The 20,801-nt window shown below is 38.9% G+C and overlaps 1 protein-coding gene across 1 annotated transcript in view; it reads right to left on the bottom strand.

The window, feature by feature from the left end:
- Nucleotides 1-20,801, bottom strand: part of MMS19 (MMS19 homolog, cytosolic iron-sulfur assembly component) — a gene marked incomplete in the record, with an annotated part of 198,225 nt that overhangs the window by 136,298 nt on the left and 41,126 nt on the right. Inside the window, 4 exon segments of the mRNA XM_053692573.1 lie at nt 443-597; nt 14,127-14,265; nt 14,354-14,431; nt 15,530-15,604. Of these exon segments, the coding sequence (XP_053548548.1) occupies nt 443-597; nt 14,127-14,265; nt 14,354-14,431; nt 15,530-15,604 (447 nt within the window).

The following is a 20,801-nucleotide window of genomic DNA, read 5'->3' as shown; positions in this document are numbered from 1 at the left end:
CCTGCAAATCACATAACTGGATTAGGCTATATCTGCCGCATATTGGAAACTTATGGTATAGATTTAGCTTTTTTGGTCTCTGTAGGGAATGTGAGACAAAGCACATTTTTTACAAAAAAACAGGTGTTTAACGTCCCTTTAACTACTATCTACATTAATGGAAAGTCAACAACGCTAAACCTTTTAATCACGTCACAAAGCAACGACTTTGAAGTGTTTCAGAATAAATCTTCTGTACTTTTACTTCAGCTTCAAACGCTACTGAATAACCAACGTGAACAGTTATTAGTCATCACTGAATATAAATGTAATACAGTTTTAGCTTTATCTTACAAATATACAGATAATTTCTATAACTAACGGATTCTGTCAATTAAAGTTTCATCAAAGTACCAAGTATCCCAAATGTTATTACACATCAGCATCTTTTTTTATCTAGTACCTGAGCGTGCTGGTTGTACTGTTCCACAAGCAATGGCAAAACACAGGCACTGATTTTCTGGAAAGCCCTGGAAGAGGCGGCAGCAGCAGCCTGCAGTAATTTGGCACTGGGCCACACCAATTTCATATCTGGCTCACATAGATGGTGCTTACAATCTAAAATAAAAAAACCACAAAATTCATTATATGTTGTAAATGTGTTCCATGATGGGTTTAATGCTGTATGCACCTATATTAGTTATAATGGATTCAGAGAAAAAAAAATTAACAAAGTGACGTTAAGCTTAAAATGTAATTCCCCTTACAAAAACATAATTTATGTAAGAACTTAGCTGATAAATTCATTTATTTCATATTGGCAAGAGTCCATGAGCTAGTGATTTATGGGATATACAATCCTACCAGGAGGGGCAAAGTTTCCCAAACCTCAAAATGCCTATAACTATACCCCTCACCACACCCACAATTCAGTTTAACGAATAGCCAAGTAGTGGGGTGATAAGGAAAGGAGTAAAAAGCATCAAAAAAAGGAACTGGAAATATAATTGTGCTTTATACAAAAAAAACATAACCATCATAAAAAGGGTGGGTCTCATGGATTCTTGCCAAAATGAAAAATGAATTTATCAGGTAAGTTCTTACATAAATTATGTTTTCTTTCATGTAATTTTCAAGAGTCCATGAGCTAGTGACGTATGGGATAGGAATACCCAAGATGTGGAACTCCACAGAAGAGTCACTAGAGAGGGAGGGATAAAAATAATAAAAGCCATTTTCCGCTGAAAAATTAATCCACAACCAAAAATATACGTTTTTTCTCATAGTTGAAAAGAAAAAAACGTAAACATAAGCAGAGGAATCAAACTGAAACAGCTGCCTGAAGAACTTTTTTTTACCAAAAACTGCTTCCGAAGAAGCAAATACATCAAAATGGTAAAATTTAGTAAATGTATGCAAAGAAGACCAAGTTGCTGCTTTGTAAATCTGATCAACTGAAGCTTCATTCTTAAAAGCCCACGAAGTGGAGACTGATCTAGTAGAATGAGCTGTAATTCTCAGAGGCAGGGCCTGACCTGACTCCAAATAAGCCTGATGAATCAAAAGCTTTAACCAAGATGCCAAGGAAATGGCAGAAGCTTTCTGGCCTTTCCTAGAACCAGAAAAGACAACAAAAAGACTAGAAGTCTTCCTGAAATCTTTAGTAGCTTTAACATAATATTTTAAAAATCTTACCACATCCAAAGAATGTAAGGATCTCTCCAAAGAATTCTTAGGATTAGGACACAGAGGGAACAACAATTTCTCTATTAATGTTGTTAGAATTCACAACCTTAGGTAGAAATTTAAATGAAGTCCGCAAAACTGCCTTATCCTGATGGAAAATCAGAAAAGAAGATTTACAAGAAAGAGCAGATAATTCGGAAACTCTTCTAGCAGAAGAGATGGCCAAAAGGAACAACACTTTCCAAGAAAGTAGTTTAATGTCCAAAGAATGCATAGGCTCAAATGGAGGAGCCTGTAACGCCTTTGAAACCAAATTAAGACTCCAAGGAGGAGAGATTGATTTAATGACAGGCTTGATATGGACCAAAGACTGTACAAAACAGTTAATATCATAGTATTAATCACAGAGTCAGAGAAACCTCTATGACTAAGCACTAGGGGTTCAATTTCCATACCATCAAATTTAATGATTTGAGATCCTGATGGAAAAACGGACCTTGAGAAAGAAGGTCTGGTCTTAAAGGAAGTGGCCAAGGTTGGCAACTGGACATCTGGACAAGATCCGCATACCAAAACCTGTGAGGCCATGCTGGAGCTACCAGAAACACAAACGATTGTTCCATGATGATCTTGGAGATCACTCTTGCAATAAGCACTAGAGGCGGGAAGATATAACCAGGTTGGTAACACCAAGGAACTGCTAACGCATCCACCGCTTCCGCCTGAGGATCCCTGGACAGGTACCTGGGAAGTTTCTTGTTTAAATGAGAAGCCATCAGATCTATTTCTGGAAGACATCACATCTGAACAATCTGAGAAAACACATCTGGATGGAGCGACCACTCCCCCGGATGTAAAGTCTGACGGCTGAGATAATCCGCTTCCCAATTGTCTACACCTGGTATTTGTACCGCAGAAATTAGACAGGAGCTGGATTCTGCCCAAGAAAGTATCCGAGAAACTTATTTCATAGCTTGGGGACTGTGAGTCCCCCCCTGATGATTGACATATGCCACAGTTGTGATATTGTCTGTCTGAAAATAAATGACTGGTTCTCTCTTCAACAGAGGCCAAACCTGAAGAGCCCTGAAAATAGCACGGAGTTCTAAAATATTGATTGGTAACCTCGCCTCTTGAGATTCCCAAACCCCTTGTGCGGTCAGAGATCCCCAGACAGCTCCCCAACCTGAAAGACTTGCATCTGTTGTGATCGCAGTACAGGTTGGACAAACAAAAGAAGCCCCTTGAACTATACGATGGTGATCTAACTACCAAGTCAGAGAGAGTCGAACATTGGGATTTAAGGATATTAATTGTGATATCTTTGTATAATCCCTGCACCATTGATTCAGCATACATAGCTGGAGAGGTCTCATGTGAAAACGAGCAAAGGGGATCGCGTCCGATACTGCAGTCATGAGACCTAAAACTTCCATGCACATAGCTGCTGAAGGGAATGATTGAGACTGAAGGTTCCGACAAGCTGAAACCAATTTTAATCGTCTCTCGTCTGTTAGAGACAGAGTCATGGACACTGAATCTATCTGGAAACCTAAAAAGGTGACTCTTGTCTGAGGAATCAAGGAACTTTTTGGTAAATTGATCCTTCAACCATGTCTTCATGTGAGATTCAGCAGAATGTAAAGACTGAGCTAGTATCAAGATATCGTCCAAATAAGGAAACACGGCAATACCCCGCTCTCTGTTTACATAGAGTAGGGCACCGAGAACCTTTGAAAAGATTCTTGGAGCTGTCGCTAGGCCAAATGGAAGAGCGACAAATTGGCCTGGATGAATCAGAATATGAAGATATGCATCCTGTAAGTCTATCGTGGACATATAATGACCTTGCTGAACAAAAGACAGAATAGTCCTTATAGTCACCATCTTGAATGTTGGCACTCTTACAAAATGATTCAAAATTTTCAGATCCAGAACGGACCTAAATTAATTTTTTTTCTTTGGGACAATGAATTAATTTGAATAAAACCCCTGACACTGGTCCTGAAACGGAACTGGTATGATTACCCCTGAAAGCTCCAGATCAGTAACACACTTCAGTAAAGCCTGAGTCTTTAATGGATTTGCTGGGATGCGTGAGAGAAAAAAATCTTCTCACAGGAGATCTTACTCTGAATCCTATTCGATACCCTTGAGAGACGATACTCTGAATCCATTGCTTTGGAAAAATCTTAATCTGCCCCCCACCACCTGAGCTGGAATGAGGACTGCACTTTCATGCAGACTTGGGGTCTGGCTTTGGTTTCTTAAACGTCTTGGATTTATTCCAACTCGAACCAGATTCTTTGGGGGGGGGGGGGAGGATTGGGTTACTGTTCCTTATTTAGTCGAAAGGGACAAAAACGGTTAGAAGCTTTAGATTTACCCTTAGGTCTTTTATCCTGAGGCAAAAAAACTCCTTTCCCCCCAGTGACAGTTGAAATAATCAAATCCAACTGAAAACCAAATAAAGTATTACCTTGGAAAGAAAGAGATAGTAATCTAGACTTAGATACAATGTCAGCATTCCAATATTTAAGCCACAAAGCTCTTCTAGCTAAAATAGCTAAATACATAGATCTAACATCAATTTTGATGATATCAAAAATGGCATCACAGATAAAATGATTAGCATGTTGAAGCAAGCGAACAATGCTAGACAAATCAGGATCCATTTCCTGTTGCGCTAAACTTTCCAACCAAAAAGTTGATGCAGCTGCAACATCAGCCATAGAAATGGCAGGCCTGAGAAGATAGCCAGAATATAAATAAGCTTTCCTTAGATAAGATTAAAGTTTCCTATCTAAAGGGTCCTTAAAGGAAGTACTACTTTCCATAGGAATAGTAGTACGTTTGGCAAGAGTAGAAATAGCCCCATCAACTTTGGGGATCTTTTCCCAAAACTCCAATCTAACTGCTGGCAAAGGAGACACTTTTTTAAACCTTGAAGAAGGAATAAAAGAAGTACCAGGCCTATTCCATTCTTTATAAATCTTATAAGAAATAGCATCAGGAACTGGAAAAACCTCTGGAGTAACCACAGGAAGTTTATAAACAGAATTTAAATGTTTACTAGTTTTAGTATCAAGAGGACTAGTTTCCTCAATATCCAAAGTAATCAACACCTCTTAACTAGTAACGATTTTAAATAGATAAGTAGATTTGTCAGTGTCAATATCTGAGGTAGGATCTTATGAATCAGATAGATCCTCATAAGAGGAGGATAATTCAGTATGTTGTCAATAATTTGAAAATTCATCAACTTTATGAGAAGTTTTAAAAGACCTTTTACGTTTATTAGAAAGCGGAATAGCAGACAAAGCCTTCTGAATCCTATCAGCAATAAAATCTTTTATATTTACAGGGATATCATGTACATTAGATGTTGAAGGAAAAACAGGCATTGTACTAGTACTGATGGATACATTCTCTGCATGTAAAAGCTTATTATGACATCTATTACATACCACAGCTGGAGATATAATCTCCACAAATTTACAACAAATACACTTAGCTTTGGTAGAACTGTTATCAGACAGCAGGGTTCCAACAGTGGTTTCTGAGACAGGATCAGATTGAGACATCTTGCAAATGTAAGAGAAAAAACAACATATAAAGCAAAATTATCAATTTCCTTATATGACTGTTTCAGGAATGGGAAAAAAAAATGCAAACAGCATAGCCCTCTGAACATAGAAAAAAAGAAAGAGGCATATAGGAAATGGGGTTTTAAATAATTAAATTATTTGGCGCCAAGTATGACGCACAACGTAAAATTAAATTTTTTGGCGCTAACAACATCCGGAAATGACACACTCGCGTCATTGCAGACGCAACCTTGTGCAAGGAAACTCGGCGTCAACGAAGACGCCGGAAATTACGAATTTGCGTCACCGGACGTACCTTTGTGCAAAATAAATTCTCTTGCCAAAAATGACGCAATACACATCAGCATTTTGCGACCTCGCGAGCCTAATTTTGCCCGTGAAAATTTAATGAAAAAAGCAGTCAATTTGAAAAAAAGACTATACCCCAGGTAAGAAAAATATTTTCCTGAATATGTTTTCTCCCAAATATGAAACTGATAGACTGCAAAAGGAAATATAGATAAACATGACTAATGGCAAATATAAGCACAATACATATATTTAGAAGTTTATATTAATACATAAAGTGCCAAACCAAAGCTGAGAGTGTCTTAAGTACTGAAAACATACTTACTGAAAGACACCCATCCACATATAGCAGATAGCCAAACCAGTACTGAAACAGTTATCAGTAGAGGTAATGGAATATGAGAGTATATCGTCGCAGGAGATGAATCTCTACGACCAATAACAGAGAACCTATGAAAAGATTTCCCGTGAGGAAAACCATAGAATTCAATAGGCGATACTCCCTTAACATCCCTCTGACATTCACTGTACTCTGAGAGGAATCGGGCTTGAAAAATGCTGAGAAGCACTTATCACAGAAGAAAATCAAGCACAAACTTACTTCACCACCTCCATAGGTGGCAAAGTTTGTAAAACTGAATTGTGTGTGTGGTGAGGGGTGTATTTATAGGCATTTTGAGGTTTGGGAAACTTTGCCCCTCCTTGTAGGATTGTATATCCCATACGTCACTAGCTCATAAACTCTTGTCAATTACATGAAAGAAATGTAACTACATGTATATAATAAAATATTTGTAATGTTTATTAATTATTTTTTCACAATTGTTCTGTAATTTTTCCACTGCCCCAAGAGAGGATTTAAAGCTTTAATCCAGCAACATTCTACAAAGTGAAGGCTTGAAGTGTATAAGCTCATTTAAATGTGTCACAAAGAGGCTCTTCAAGGAGTGTCTCATTTAACAGCAAAACAGTGCATATTGTGCCAATAAAATTACAGTTTTAAGTGTTTTTAAAGCACTTTTTGCATTGCACTTAGGAAATGTAGATATTTATAGTATGAATGTATAAAAATAACTTATGGGAAACAACACTTTTTCTTATATTAGCAATTAAGCAATACACTGCAAAGACAAGCATACGTCATCTAAATGTACATTATTATTGCTGTTAATGAACATAACCCTTCAAAAAGCATCTTAAAGCCTCTGCCGAAGCCAAGTTGCTCCTGCACTAATCAAACAACCACTGTGTAGAAGGTTGTAGAGCACTGGTTTTCAAAACTGTCCTCAGGCCTCCCCAACAGGCCAGGTTTTCAGGTTTACCTTGTATGAGAGAAAGTAAAATAACCATGTTTACTAATCAGCCGATTGTTTCACCTGTGCTCTAGTTCAGATATCCTGAAATGTGCCCTGTTAGGAAGGCCTGAGGACAGGTTTGAAAACCAGTACACAAATGTATGCTTACCTGTTAAAATGTATTTCTTCCTTGACACGGTGAGTCCACGTATTATCTAATTACTATTGGGAATATCACTTCTGCCCAGCAGAAGGCGGCAAAGAGCACCACAGCAAAGCTATTAAATATCACCTCCCTTCCCTCCAACCCCAGTCATTCGACCGAAGCAAAAGGAGAGAAAGGAAGCAACAAGGTGCAGAGGTGTCTGAAGTTTATAACATACCAACAAAACCTGTCTTTAAGAAAACAGGGCGGGCCGTGGACTCACCGTGTCAAGAAATAAATAAATTTATCAGGTAAGCATAAATTTTGCTTTCTTTCTAATGACACGGTGAGTCCACAGATCATCCAATTATTATTGGGAATCAATACCCAAGCTAGAGGACACAGATAAGGGAGGGACAAGGCAGGGAACCTAAACGGAAGGCACCACTGCTTGAAGAACCTTTCTCCCAAAAGAAGCCTCAGCCGAGGCAAAAGTATCAAATTTATAGAATTTAGAAAAAGTGTGAAGAGAGGACCAAGTGGCAAAGAGTCAAAAACAAGCAGCACCTGCCAAAAAGTCACTGTTATAATTGTAATCCTCCACAAAGTCTCCCTGTGCAATACACTCTCCTTTCACATCCGCCCCCTGTAGAATCTTCATACTGAAAGCCACATCTACTACAATTGCAAAGTAGTCGAGTAACACACACCTATTCACATGCTGTAATGTAAGTGCTGATTATGGGGACCCACCTTATGTTAATCAGTCTCTGATACTTTACCCACGGCCTTTATGTATGCTCCAAGCGGTGTAAAAGACGAGGCGGTGAAACGGTGAAGGATCCCTACAGCACGTCGGCGTGTGTTCTTCCAAGTTCCGGGTATGTGTGACGTCACGGAGGGGGGCGGGCAGACGGGGGAACACCGGAATGAACCAATCTCTTCAATTCCTAGATGCCGGTATAGCACAGGGAAACGGTGTACTGCTTGGCCGTTCAGGAACCAAACATCCGTGCCAAGTCAATATCCAAGGAAGACTGGTGAACAAATAGGCAACTGAGGCACCGGATGATTGCATACAAACAACGTCCTTTATTAAAAAGATTGCATGGGAAAACACAGGTTACCAGCTTGAAACCCTTGGGGCAAAAAGAGGGGAAGTGGTCCCCCACGTACCCTGATGCGTTTCAGCTATTGCCGTAATCGTAGCTAAAGGGCTTAAAGCTTCCACATCTATATAAACGTAAAACACACTGGTGATTGGTTAAAACACATGCTACGTGATGACACACCTCCACCTATTTACAAGTGTATGTCCGCCCATTTTTGGATGAAAGCATTTTTACTCCTTGACATCGGAGGAATTGCAAATGTATTTAGTTTAAATTGTATATACACAGCTAATCAGAGAGGATGAAAATAAATAAATATGTACGTACAAATAAATTGGGTGTTAAGTAACATGGCCAAACTAAACTAAACGCACTAGCCCATAAATAAAGCTATAGCAATTCACATATGATCTATACTGACATGTATTAATGTGACCCATGAAACCTATGCCTAACCAAGTTATGGTAAATGTATTGCCAGAAATCTAATCTATTAGTAAATACATGATTAATTGTGGGCAAGCACATTAAGAATGATATTAATAATAATATTAATGATATTAATTGAAGTGTCAGAAATAGATTTGAAAAGAAAACATGTCAGATGATTCTGGATACACAGGCTAACACCAGAAGTTAATCAGATCAAATTCTGAATTGAACCCTGTGGGTACCCTGGTGTTCAACCTGTGTATCCAGAAAACCTCCCTCTTCAAGAGTAAGATTTCTCTATCACCACCCCTATTGTCAATTTTAACAACCTCAATGATGGTCCAAGAAAGTGTCTTTGGATCCTTATCATGCTTGACTGTGAAATGACTCACTAATGTAGTGGTAAGTGTACCTGACTTAATGTCATTAATGTGTTCCCTTATTCTAGTCCAGACTTGGCGGGTCGTCTGGCCTATATACTGGATGTCACAGGAATCGCAGTTAAGCAAGTAAATAGCATAAGTGTATCTGCAATTAAATAATGCTCTGTGTGAAAATGTTTCACCAGTATATGAGCTTCTAAACACATTGCCCAAACTGACATGACCACATGCTATACACTTGCTATAACTGCACTCATATACTCCCTTGTACATAAGCCAGGAGGAATCAGTGATCTCATCCTGTTTAAGTTGCGTTGGGGCTATATGATTGCCTAGGGTCATTCCCCTTTTAAAAGCAAAACGGCATCCTTTTGAGGCAAACTGTACCAGATCATCATCCGCCTTTAACATAGACATGTGTCTGCGTATGATGTTGCATATCTGATAATACTGCCTGCTGAACTGTGTGACAAAAGTTAACTGTTCTGAGTCCCTGCCCTGTCCTGTTGTTTTGATCTTATCCTTAAGAAGGCTGGATCTATCGATCCGCTTAACTTCATCTCGAAGCCTTGCAAATCTGTTCCACAGAAAGCTTCATGTTTGAATGCCCAGAAAGAAGAAACAGTCCACGTAGAATGAGCCGTAACTCTCTCAGGAGGCTGCTGTCCAGCAGTTTCATAGGCCAAGCGAATGATACTCTTCAGCCACAAAGAAAGAGAAGTAGCCGTAGCTTTCTGCCCCTTACGTTTTCCAGCGAAAACCACAAACAGAGCAGAAGACTGACGAAAATCCTTAGTCGCCTGTAAATAGAATTTCAATGCACGCGCCACGTCTAGATTGTGCAGCAGACGTTCCTTCTGAGGAGGAGGATTAGGAAACAAAGAAGGAACAACAATTCTCCTGATTAATGTTCCGATCTGAAACCACTTTAGGGAGAAACCCTAACTTAGTACGCAAAACAACCTTATCCGAATGAAAAATAAGGTAAGGAGACTCATACTGCAATGCCGAGAGTTCTGAAACTCTACGGGCAGATGAAATAGCCACCAGAAACAAAACCTTCCAAGATAACAGTTTAATATCTAAGGAATGCATAGGCTCAAACGGAGCCTGTTGAAGAACCTTAAGAACAAGGTTAAGACTCCAGGGAGGACTAACCAGTTTAAACACATTCTGACCAAGGCCTGACAGAATGATTGCACGTCTGGTACATCCGCCAGACGGTTGTGTAATAAAATAGACAAGGCAGATATTTGACCCTTTAAGGAGCTTGCTGATAAACCCTTCTCCAAACCCTCTTGGAGAAAAGACAAAATTCTAGGAATCCGGACTCTACTCCAGGAGTAGCCTCTGGATTCACACCAATGCAGATATTTATGCCACATCTTATGGTAAATCTTTCTAGTCACAGGCTTACGAGCCTGAATCATGGTCTGAATGACCGACTATGCTTAGATTAAGCGTTCAATCTCCAAGCAGTCAGCTTCAGAGAAACTAGATTTGGATGGAGGAAGGGCCCTTAAAGTACAAGGTCCTTCCTCAATGGAAGTCTCCAAGGAGGAAGAGAGGACATCTCCACTAGGTCTGCATACCAGATCCTGCAAGGTCACACCAGTGCGCTGAGGATCACTGACGCCCTCTCCTCTTTGATTTGAGCAATGACCCAAGGCAGTAGAGTGAATGGGGGAAATAGGTATGCGAGACTGAAGTTCCAAGGGACCGCCAGAGCATCTATCAGTACCACCTGAGGATCCCTGGACCTCGACCCGTATCTCGGAAGCTTGGCATTCTGCGCTAGACAAGAATCGAAAATCTTTGATTTCCTGACTTCTGTCATAAAAATTTTCATTGATAAGGAATCTATTATGGTTCCCAAGAAAACTACCCTTGTAGTTGGAACTAAGGAACTTTTTTCTAAATTCACCTTCCATCCGTGAGATTGCAGGAATGATAACAACATTTCCATGTGGGATTTTGCTTGTTTCTGGGAGCTGTGGCAAGGCCGAATGGAAGAGCCACAAACTGGAAGTGTTTGTCTAGAAATGCGAACCTCAGAAACTTGTGATGGTCCTTGTGGATGGGAACATGCAGGTACGCGTCCTTTAAATCTACCGTTGTCATAAATTGATCTTTGAGAACCAATGTAAGAATGGAACAAATAGTTTCCATCTTGAAGGACGGGACTTGTTTAGACTTTTCAGATCTAGAACTGGTCTGAAGGTTCCCTCTTTTTTGGGAACTACGAACAGATTGGAGTAAGACCCTGTTCCTACATTGGGACAGGAACTATCACTTCCAGGTCGGAAAGGTGCCGGACACAGTTTAAGAACGTGTCCCTGGGACATGATGTCCACCGCCCAGGGATCCTGAACATCCCAAACCCAAGCCTGAGCGAAGAAAGAAAGTCTGCCCCCCACAAAATCCGGTGCCGGATCGGGGGCAGACCCTTCATGCTGCTTTTGAGTCAATAGCGGGCTTCTTGGATTGCTTTTCCTTGTTCCAAGACTGGTTGGGCCTCCAGGAAGGCTTGGACTGTTCCTGCTTGGAAGGAGAGGAAGGCTTACCCTTGAAGTTTCGAAAGGAACGAAAATTACTCTGACGTCCCTTCTGCTTAATTCCCTTATCCTGAGGGAGGAAATGGCCCTTCACTCCCGTAATGTCAGAAATAATTTCCGTCAATCCTGGCCCAAACAAGGTCTTTCCCTTGTAAGGAATCACCAAAAGCTTAGACTTAGATGACACATCCGAGGACCAAGAATTTAAACCATAAAGCTCTGCGGGTCAGTACGGCAAACCCAGAAATCTTTGCTCCCAGTTTAATAACCTGTAGGGAAGCATCCGTAATAAAGGAATTGGCCAACTTAAGGGCCTTAATCCTCTCCTGGATCTCTTCAAGGGGAGTGTCTGTTCGAATAGAATCAGACAACGCATCAAACCAGTATGCCGTCGTACTAGTGACAGTAGAAATACACACTGCAGGTTGCCATTGTAAACTCTGGTGTACGTACATCTTCTTGAGTAACCCCACCAACTTCTTATCCATAGGATCTTTAAAGGAACAACTATCTTCTATGGGAATAGTGGTCCTCTTAGCTAGCGTGGAAATTGCCCCTTCCACCTTGGGGACTGTCTGCCAAGATTCCTTGATAGAGTCTGATATTGGAAACAGCTTCTTAAATATAGGGGATGGAGAAAAAAGGATACCTGGTCTCTTCCATTCCCTAGCAATAATTTCTGTAGCTCGATTTGGTACAGGAAAAACCTCCACCATGGAAGGTACATCATAATACTTGTTTAACTTACTAGACTTCTTAGGATTGACTACGACAGTAGTGTCAGAATCGTCCAAGGTAGCCAAAACCTCCTTAAGTAACAAACGGAGATGCTCCAGCTTAAACCTGAAGGATACAACTTCAGCATCAGCAGAAGGAATTACACTGTCTGCGATTTCACCCTCAGATGCTACTGAAGTATCTTTCTCCTCAGATTTCTAGAAGGGGACATTTGGAATAGTCCCGACTGTGTCAGCAACCTTACTCACTGATTCTTTACATTTCCTCTTGCGTTTTCCCTGCAGCATGGGAAAAACAGACAACGCATCAGATACCGCAGAGGACATGAGGGAAGCGATGTCTTGCAATGTAACTCCAGGTGGAGTAAGAGAGGAAGCGCAGGGCACTGGATGTGTAGACGATAAATTTCTCTCTGTAAATTGCAGTCTGGTAACCGCAACACTGCTAATAATCTGTGACAAAGCTATCTCCGCTCCGGAACACAGGAAGTGTAGGGAAAATGCATGCAATAGAAAATTGCCGCCTCAGCTAAACCTGCTCATCGTGGACGTTACAAAATTAACCTCCTGATCGGCTAAATGTATTGTAAAGCCATCGGGAGTATAATAAAAAGTAAAACACCACCTCTGAGCCTAAGTCTCCTCGTCCCCAGTGCCTGCCATACTGCCCACAATAAAATGATCCCCTAATCCAAAGAAGGACGCCTTTTGTCCCATAATACTGACTAAAGTGCCATCTTTTTTCTGCATATGCTCCCAGAAAATATAAAGTTAGCACTTACCTTTAAAAATCTGCCAGGCAGCAAGGCAGCTCACTAGGTTTGAGAGGTATGTTCCCTCACATGGACCTGTGGAAGAAAACAAAGACTGAGTAATCCTACTCAGGCTTTCAAAGTTAGGACAGCAATAAATATATGGGAGGCGCAGTGAGGATTGTACCCCACAAGTTCCCATTGCTTAAAAGCCAACCCTGCTCTACTGAAGAGACTGATATGGACTACGGCTACACCCTATGACAAAGCAGAACAATCTTGCACTGCTGAAAAAAATAATAAAATCTTGCTTGAAGAATCTTCTTTCTAACACCTAAACTTTACCACTTCCTTGCTCTAATGTAGGCAAAGAGAATGACTGGGGTTGGAGGGAAGGGAGGTGATACTTAACAGCTTTGCTGTGGTGCTCTTTGCCGCCTCCTGCTGGGCAGGAGTGATATTCCCAATAGTAATTAGATGATCCGTGGACTCACCATGTCATTAGAAAGAAAAACACAATTACTGGAGAAAAAAAAATTATGAAAGTACAGGGTAAATCTATCACAGCTATAATATTGAGATCTACCAGAAATAGAACGTTATTAGGTAATGAATAGAACACCTTAAAACATCAACTTTTGTTCTCTTTACTTTCTTTGTTGAAGAACATACCTAGGTAGGCTCAGCAGCATGAACGTGTCTTGAGCACTATATAGTAATTTTACACACTTTTGGAAACTAGAAGACAAATGTTTTAACAATTTATCATTACAATCTAGCAAAACTGTGAACATATAGTGCTCCAGACATGTATATGCTTTTGAGTGTACCTAGGTATGCTCGTTAACAAAGCATACAGAGAGACTATAGCTTTAATAAATAAATATTAAAAAAAAGCTGTTCCACGGGGCAAGTGCCACTCTCCTTAATTCTATGATGGTTGAGGCTGGTTCTCTGCAATTTGCTTCTGGCTATATGTTATTTGCCAAATGTTATACTTTGTGACGGATCTACAAACTTTATTCTTTGTTAAATACAATTATAAGTTTTGTAAAACTCAGTTCATAAATAAAAAAATAAAAAATTTAAAGTTGTTTAAAATGATATGCTCTATCGGAACCAGAAAAAAATACATTGCCATGTTCCTTTAATACCTTGTAGAATGCTGTTCAAAAATGAGTCTAACAAGTCCTCATCATCAGGACCCAACACAGAGCGAGAGACACAGGAAGAGAGAGCTTGCAGAGATGCCAGGCCTTCAGCTTCAATCTTTTCACTTGCTGTCTGAAATACCTATGGCAGATAAGGAGGAGAACATCAGATGTATAATTCTAAATTCAGTCAATTGAAAATTGAAATTTTTTGCACGGATATAAAATACCTCTCTGCGAATCGAAGACCAGAGACTAGGTAGAAACTCCTTTAGTTCTTTTTGTGAATACACACCACAGCAGGCAGCCTGAAACAAATTAAAGGGACCATTAAAGGAACAGGAAGCCACAACATTTTTGTTCATGATTTGGATAGATCATACAATTTAACAACTTTCCAATTTACTTCCATTATCAAATTTGCTTCGTTCTCTTGTTATCCTTTGCTGAAGGAACAGCATTGCACTACTGGCAGCTAGCTGAACACATCTAGTTAACCAATTACAAAAGACAAACGTGTGCAGGCACCAATCAGCAGCTAGTTCCCATTAGTGTAGGATATGTGCGTATTCTTTTTCAACAAGGGATACCAAAAGAACAAAGCACATTTGAAAACAGAAGTGAATTTAAAAGCGTCTTAAAATGACACGCTCTATCTGAATCCTGCAAGTTTTATTTAGACTTTCCTATCCCTTTAAACTCAAGCAAAATACATATATGAAAGAATAACTTGGTATATAACCTATATTACATGGAGTCGTCTATCAGCATGAAAATTACACCGAAATTAATCCAAATTTTTTAATTTTTCTTACTTACAAGTTCCCTCTTACATCAACTCACTGCTGCAGCCCTGCCACACAATGCCAGAAATGTCTTTCATGCATCATGATTTACATATTTCTTTGTCAAATCACGATGCAGCAATTCTGTGTAATTTGAGAAAACACCCACGCATTTGCCCACTGATCCCCTGCCAGAGTGCACATTACAATCTGAAAGGGTACAGCTGTTTAGGTAGTAAAGTGGACACTGTAACGTGCTGCTGTAAATAACATCAATCAGGGCAAGAATTTATGCGCTTTAATATTGTAGTTGGAACGTCTGTGCCTTCTGAGCATGTGCAGCCATTTACAAGCTTGTATATAAATTCATCTGTCTTTAATTAGCTAACCACAGTCACATAGGGACATAGAAAAATATATAAAGCTTTCTTGCAATATCTTAGCAAAAGATCGAAATAAGATACCGGTAAGTGAACCTGCCTTAGTCTTTCTGGATCTAGCTAAAGGAGATTATTATTGTTTTGGTTTTGCAAACAATTGTTATTATGATAAAACTGATATAGATTTATCACACAAGGCAAAATAGACAGGATTTACCAAGTTAGCTGTACATTTCCTTACCAGTGTCTGAAATGAATCCAGCTTTGCACTTTGAACATCAGAATCCATTTTCTCAATCAGCAAAGGAAGAAAAAACTGCAAACAAACATAAATGTTAGAACAAAAAAGTACGCTTCATGCAAACCAATGAGATATTTTGAGCATGCACTGCACTATCATGTATTAACCCCTTAATGACCGGACCATTTTTCAATTTTCTTACCCTTAATGACAATGGCTATTTTTATATTTCTGCAGTGTTTGCGTTTAGCTGTAATTTTCCTCTTACTCGTTAACTGTAACCACACATATTATATACCGTTTTTCTCGTCATTAAATGGACTTTCTAAAGATATCATTATTTTCATCATATCTTATAATTTACTAAAAAAAAAAATGATAAAATATGAGGAAAAAATGGAAAAAAAAAACACACTTTTTCTAACTTTGACCCCCAAAATCTGTTACACATCTACAATCACCAAAAAACACCCATGCTAAATAGTTTATACATTTTCTCCTGAGTTTAGAAATACTCAATGTTTACACGTTCTTTGCTTTTTTTGCAATTTATGGGGCAATAAATACAAGTAGCACTTTGCTATTTCCAAACCACTTTTTTTCAAAATTAGCGCTAGTTACTTTGGAACCCTGATATCTGTCAGGAATAACTGAATATCCCTTGACATGTATATATTTTGTTTTAGAAGACATCCCAAAGTATTGATCTAGGCCCATTTTGGTATATTTCATGCCACCATTTCACCGCCAAATGCGATAAAAAAAAAAAAAAAAAGTTCACTTTTTCACAAATTTTGTCACAAACTTTAGGTTTCCCACTGAAATTATTTACAAACAGCTTCTGCAATTATGGCACAAATGGTTGTAAATGCTTCTCTGGGATCCCCTTTTTCAGAAATAACAGACTTATATGGCTTTGGGGTTGCTTTTTGGTAATTAGAAGGCCGCTAAATGCCGCTGCGCACCACACGTGTTTTATGCCCAGGAGTGAAGGGGTTAATTAGGCAGCTTGTAGGGTTAATTTTAGCTGTAGTGTAGTAGACAACCCCAAGTATTGATCTAGGCCCATTTTGGTATATTTTATGCCACCATTTCACCGCCAAATGCGAGCAAATAAAAAAAAAAAAAACTTTAAATTTTTCACAATTTTAGGTTTCTCACTGAAATTATTTACAAACAGCTTGTGCTATTATGGCAGAAATTGTTGTAAAAGCTTCTCTGGGATCCCCTTTGTTCAGAAATAGCAGACTTATATGACTTTGGCGTTGCTTTTTGGTAATTAGAAGGCCGCTAAATGCTGCTGCGCACCACACGTGAATTATGCCCAGCAGTGAAGGGGTTAAATTAGGTAGCTTGTAGGGAGCTTGCAGGGTTAATTTTAGAGATCAGCCTCCCACCTGACACATCCCACCCCCTGATCCCTCCCAAACAGCTCTCTTCCCTCCCCCACCCCACAATAGTTCCCGCCATCTTAAGTACTGGCAGAAAGTCTGCCAGTACTAAAAAGTTTTTGTTTTTTTTTAAATAAAAATAATAAAATATTTTAGTTGTCATGGACCCCTGCCTTAGCACCAACCTCCCTGATCCCCCCCCCCTCCAGCTCTCTAACCCTCTCCCCTACCTAATTACCGCCATCTTGGGTACTGGCAGCTGTCTGCCAGTACCCAGTTTGGCCCCACAAACCAAAGTATTTTAATTTTATTTATTTTTATTTATAACTTTTATTTTTATTTTTTATTATTTCTGTAGTGTAGCAGCCCCCCCACAATACCCCCACCCCCTCCCAGATTTTTTTATATGTAAAAAACAAAAAAAAACAAAAAAAAAAACACTTTTTTTTCCCCTTCCTTCATTGGTGTCAGTGTGGCCAATGTGTCCACGTGCATGCGCGCCCCCGTGCACACGCGCCCCCGTGCACGCGCACACGCATTGTGCATGCGCACACACGCTCCCTCCTCCCACCCGGACAACGGCACCATCGCTACCGGTGCAGAGAGGGCCACAGAGTGGCTCTCTCTGCATTGGAGGCTTGTAAAGGGGTATTGCAGGATGCCTCCATATCGAGGCATCACTGCAATACCCTCAGAGCTGCTGGAAGCGATTGTGATCACTTCCAGCACTCTGTTAGACAACTGACGTACCAGGTACGTCTATTGTCATTAACAGTTTTTGCATGACGTACCTGGTACGTCAGTTGTCATTAAGGGGTTAAAGAGACGAGAAACCCCAAATTATCCTGTCATGATTAAGATTTTAAATGTATTTGTATTATCAACTGTGCTTCATTCCTTTGGTATCCTTTGTTGAAGGAGCAGCAATGCACTACTGGGAGCTAGCCGAGCACATTTGAGCAACCAATCAGCAGCTAGCTGACAGTAGTGCATTGCTGCTCCGGAGCCTAGCCCTAGGTATGCTTTTCCTTAGAGGATACTATGAAAACAAAGCAAATTAGAAATAAATTGGAAAGTAGATTGACATTTAATGCAGTTTAATATTCTGTCCCTTAACTAAGTGAAACGGTAATGATACCCAACATTTTCTTGAATGATTCAGATAGAGAATACATTTTTAAACAACTTTCCAATTTTCTTCTATTCATTTTGCTTCATTCTCTTGTAATCCTTTATTGAAGGAGCAACAATATACAACTAGGAACTAGCAGAACACATCAGTAAGCCAATGACAAGAGGCATATAAGTGCAGCCACCAATCAGCAGCTAGCTCCCAACTCCTAAATCTATTTAGGTATACTTTTCCACAAATGATACCAAGAGAACTAAGCACATTAAATAAATAAATAAATAATAATTGTATGCTCTGTCTGAATCCTACAAAAAATTGGTTCCATGTCCCTCAAACAAAATTTGCCACATCAGACAATAAAAAAAGCTTTGATGCATTGCAAGTTATAATTTAAATTTGTCCAGCAACTTTGTGTGCATTGCTTTAGAAATTCCAGGTTTCATTGTAAGTGGAGCACGGTTGAACTAAACTATGACACATAGAAAAAATACCGCAGACTATCAATCCTAAACTAAGGATAAAACGTGAAAATGTATTAAACAATGTTAAAAAGATCATATCAGACATGGCAGTAAAAACAAAGCAGGTTATCTTGCATGTTTCGCGCCCCCTACAGGCGCTTACTCATAGATGAGGGACTCTGTGAGAAACCTCATCTATTTATGCAGTTAGAGTCATAGATTTAACTATTTCCTTTCCTAACAGTCATAAAAAAGAAAAAAGGTTAAAAACAGACTGCTATGATAATTAGATACAAGGGTAGAATCCCAAAAGGCAAGATAAATAATTAAATAGATGAGAACAGCGCACAAATTTACAGGCATTTCATACATTATAATAGATGTTTTAGATAGAGAGCAAATACATAAATTATAAATTGTAAACTTTGAGAAATTTTTGTTAGACATTGTTATACAAGTCCACATACTCATAAGTTTCAGGAAAAAATACTGAAAAGATACAGAAAACAATTTTCAAGAAAAAAACAAAAACAGACTAAACTAAATAAGACCAGATATGTTATATGTTCCTATATAGTACTGTATAGATGGTGATAGAATCTAAATAACAGGAAAAACATATATTTTGTTTTGATCAAGACATGAATAGAGATGAGAATTTAAACCAAATACATTAATTGTCAATAAAATAATCTATATCACACTCTCTATTCATGCCTTGGGGAACAAGGGTCTTTAATTTAAAGTTCCTTCTTTAAAATTTTGGCCCTATTCCCTCCTCTGATTGGCACTACAGCCATATCTATAATTTGAACTGAGAGACTGGCTATATGAGTTAGATGGAAATTATTGAAGTGATTACAGAATCTTTATTGTAGTTTTTGACATCTCTGACATGTTCACTGTATCTGGTCCTGAGCATTCTGGTCGTTTTGCCCACATATTGACAATTACAAAGATCGTATGTCAAAAGATAGACCACAAACTGTGAACCACAATTTGCGTAAACTCTTATGTCATAGATGTCACTTGTAACTTGACTACAAAATTGATGTCCTGTTCTAACATTGGGGCATGTGTAACAAATTGTATGTCCACATTTAAATGTGCCCAATTTTTTAAGCCATGTTCCTCTGTTTTTGTGAGAGCTACGTGTAATCTGACTAGGCGATAAAATTTGTGACAGGGTCCTGGATTTCTTTGGAACGAATTTACAATGGCTAGTATAGGGATAAAGAGTCTCATCTGCCTTTAAAATATGTAGATGCTTCTTTAAAATCCCTACAATTTCATCATATTGTTGGCTGTGTTGATAATTTTGATATTTTTGAGAACTCTATTAATTTTACTAATAGGGAAACTGACAAAAATGTTGTCAATATTTCTGATTATGATCTTACTCAAGATGAAATTAGAGTATTATCAAAAGGCTTAGGGTTTGCTCCAACAAGAAAATTCTCTTGCTTTAATACACTCCTTGATATTAACAAATTTGTTAGGAAATTATCTTTGAAAAAATATTTTTCTAGTTTAAAAGATAATGTAGATATGTCAAAACCCAATACGATTTCCTCTGTTAAAGAGAATTATGAGGCTACATCACATTTAAATTTTGCAGACGCTTGTGCAGTCACTGACTTAGAAAGCTTATATAGTGAGGGTCCTGAGATACATACATCTGTATCAATACCTGGCCCCAAAAAACATAGGTCTGATTTTTACCCTGTTCACTTTAGAGGCCCCATGATAAATGCTTTTCAAAAGTCTGTACAAAAAGACATTTTTGAGTTGGAAAAAAGAGTTAGGGACACTGCTGCCCCCCTTAATCTGACTTTGAGAGAACGCCAGGCATTAGACCATTTGGCCAAAAATGAGGATATTGTAATCCGGAATTCGGATAAGGGGGGCAGTATTGTCATTATGAACACTCAACTCTATATGGATGAGGCCTACAGGCAACTGTCTGATAATAAAGTGTATAGGAAGCTTGATCATAATCCTACTATACTTTTTCAAAATAAACTTATTAAGATAGTTGAAGAAGGTATTAGCCTGGGTCTTTTCAAAAAACATAATTTATGTAAGAACTTACCTGATAAATTCATTTCTTTCATATTAACAAGAGTCCATGAGCTAGTGACGTATGGGATATACATTCCTACCAGGAGGGGCAAAGTTTCCCAAACCTTAAAATGCCTATAAATACACCCCTCACCACACCCACAAATCAGTTTAACGAATAGCCAAGAAGTGGGGTGATAAGAAAAAAAGTGCGAAGCATATAAAAT

Source organism: Bombina bombina, chromosome 9, assembly GCF_027579735.1.
Source record: "Bombina bombina isolate aBomBom1 chromosome 9, aBomBom1.pri, whole genome shotgun sequence".
Taxonomy (NCBI): Eukaryota; Metazoa; Chordata; class Amphibia; order Anura; family Bombinatoridae; genus Bombina; species Bombina bombina.
Note: the sequence above shows the minus strand (reverse complement) of the source record. Positions and strands in the feature narration are given on the sequence as shown.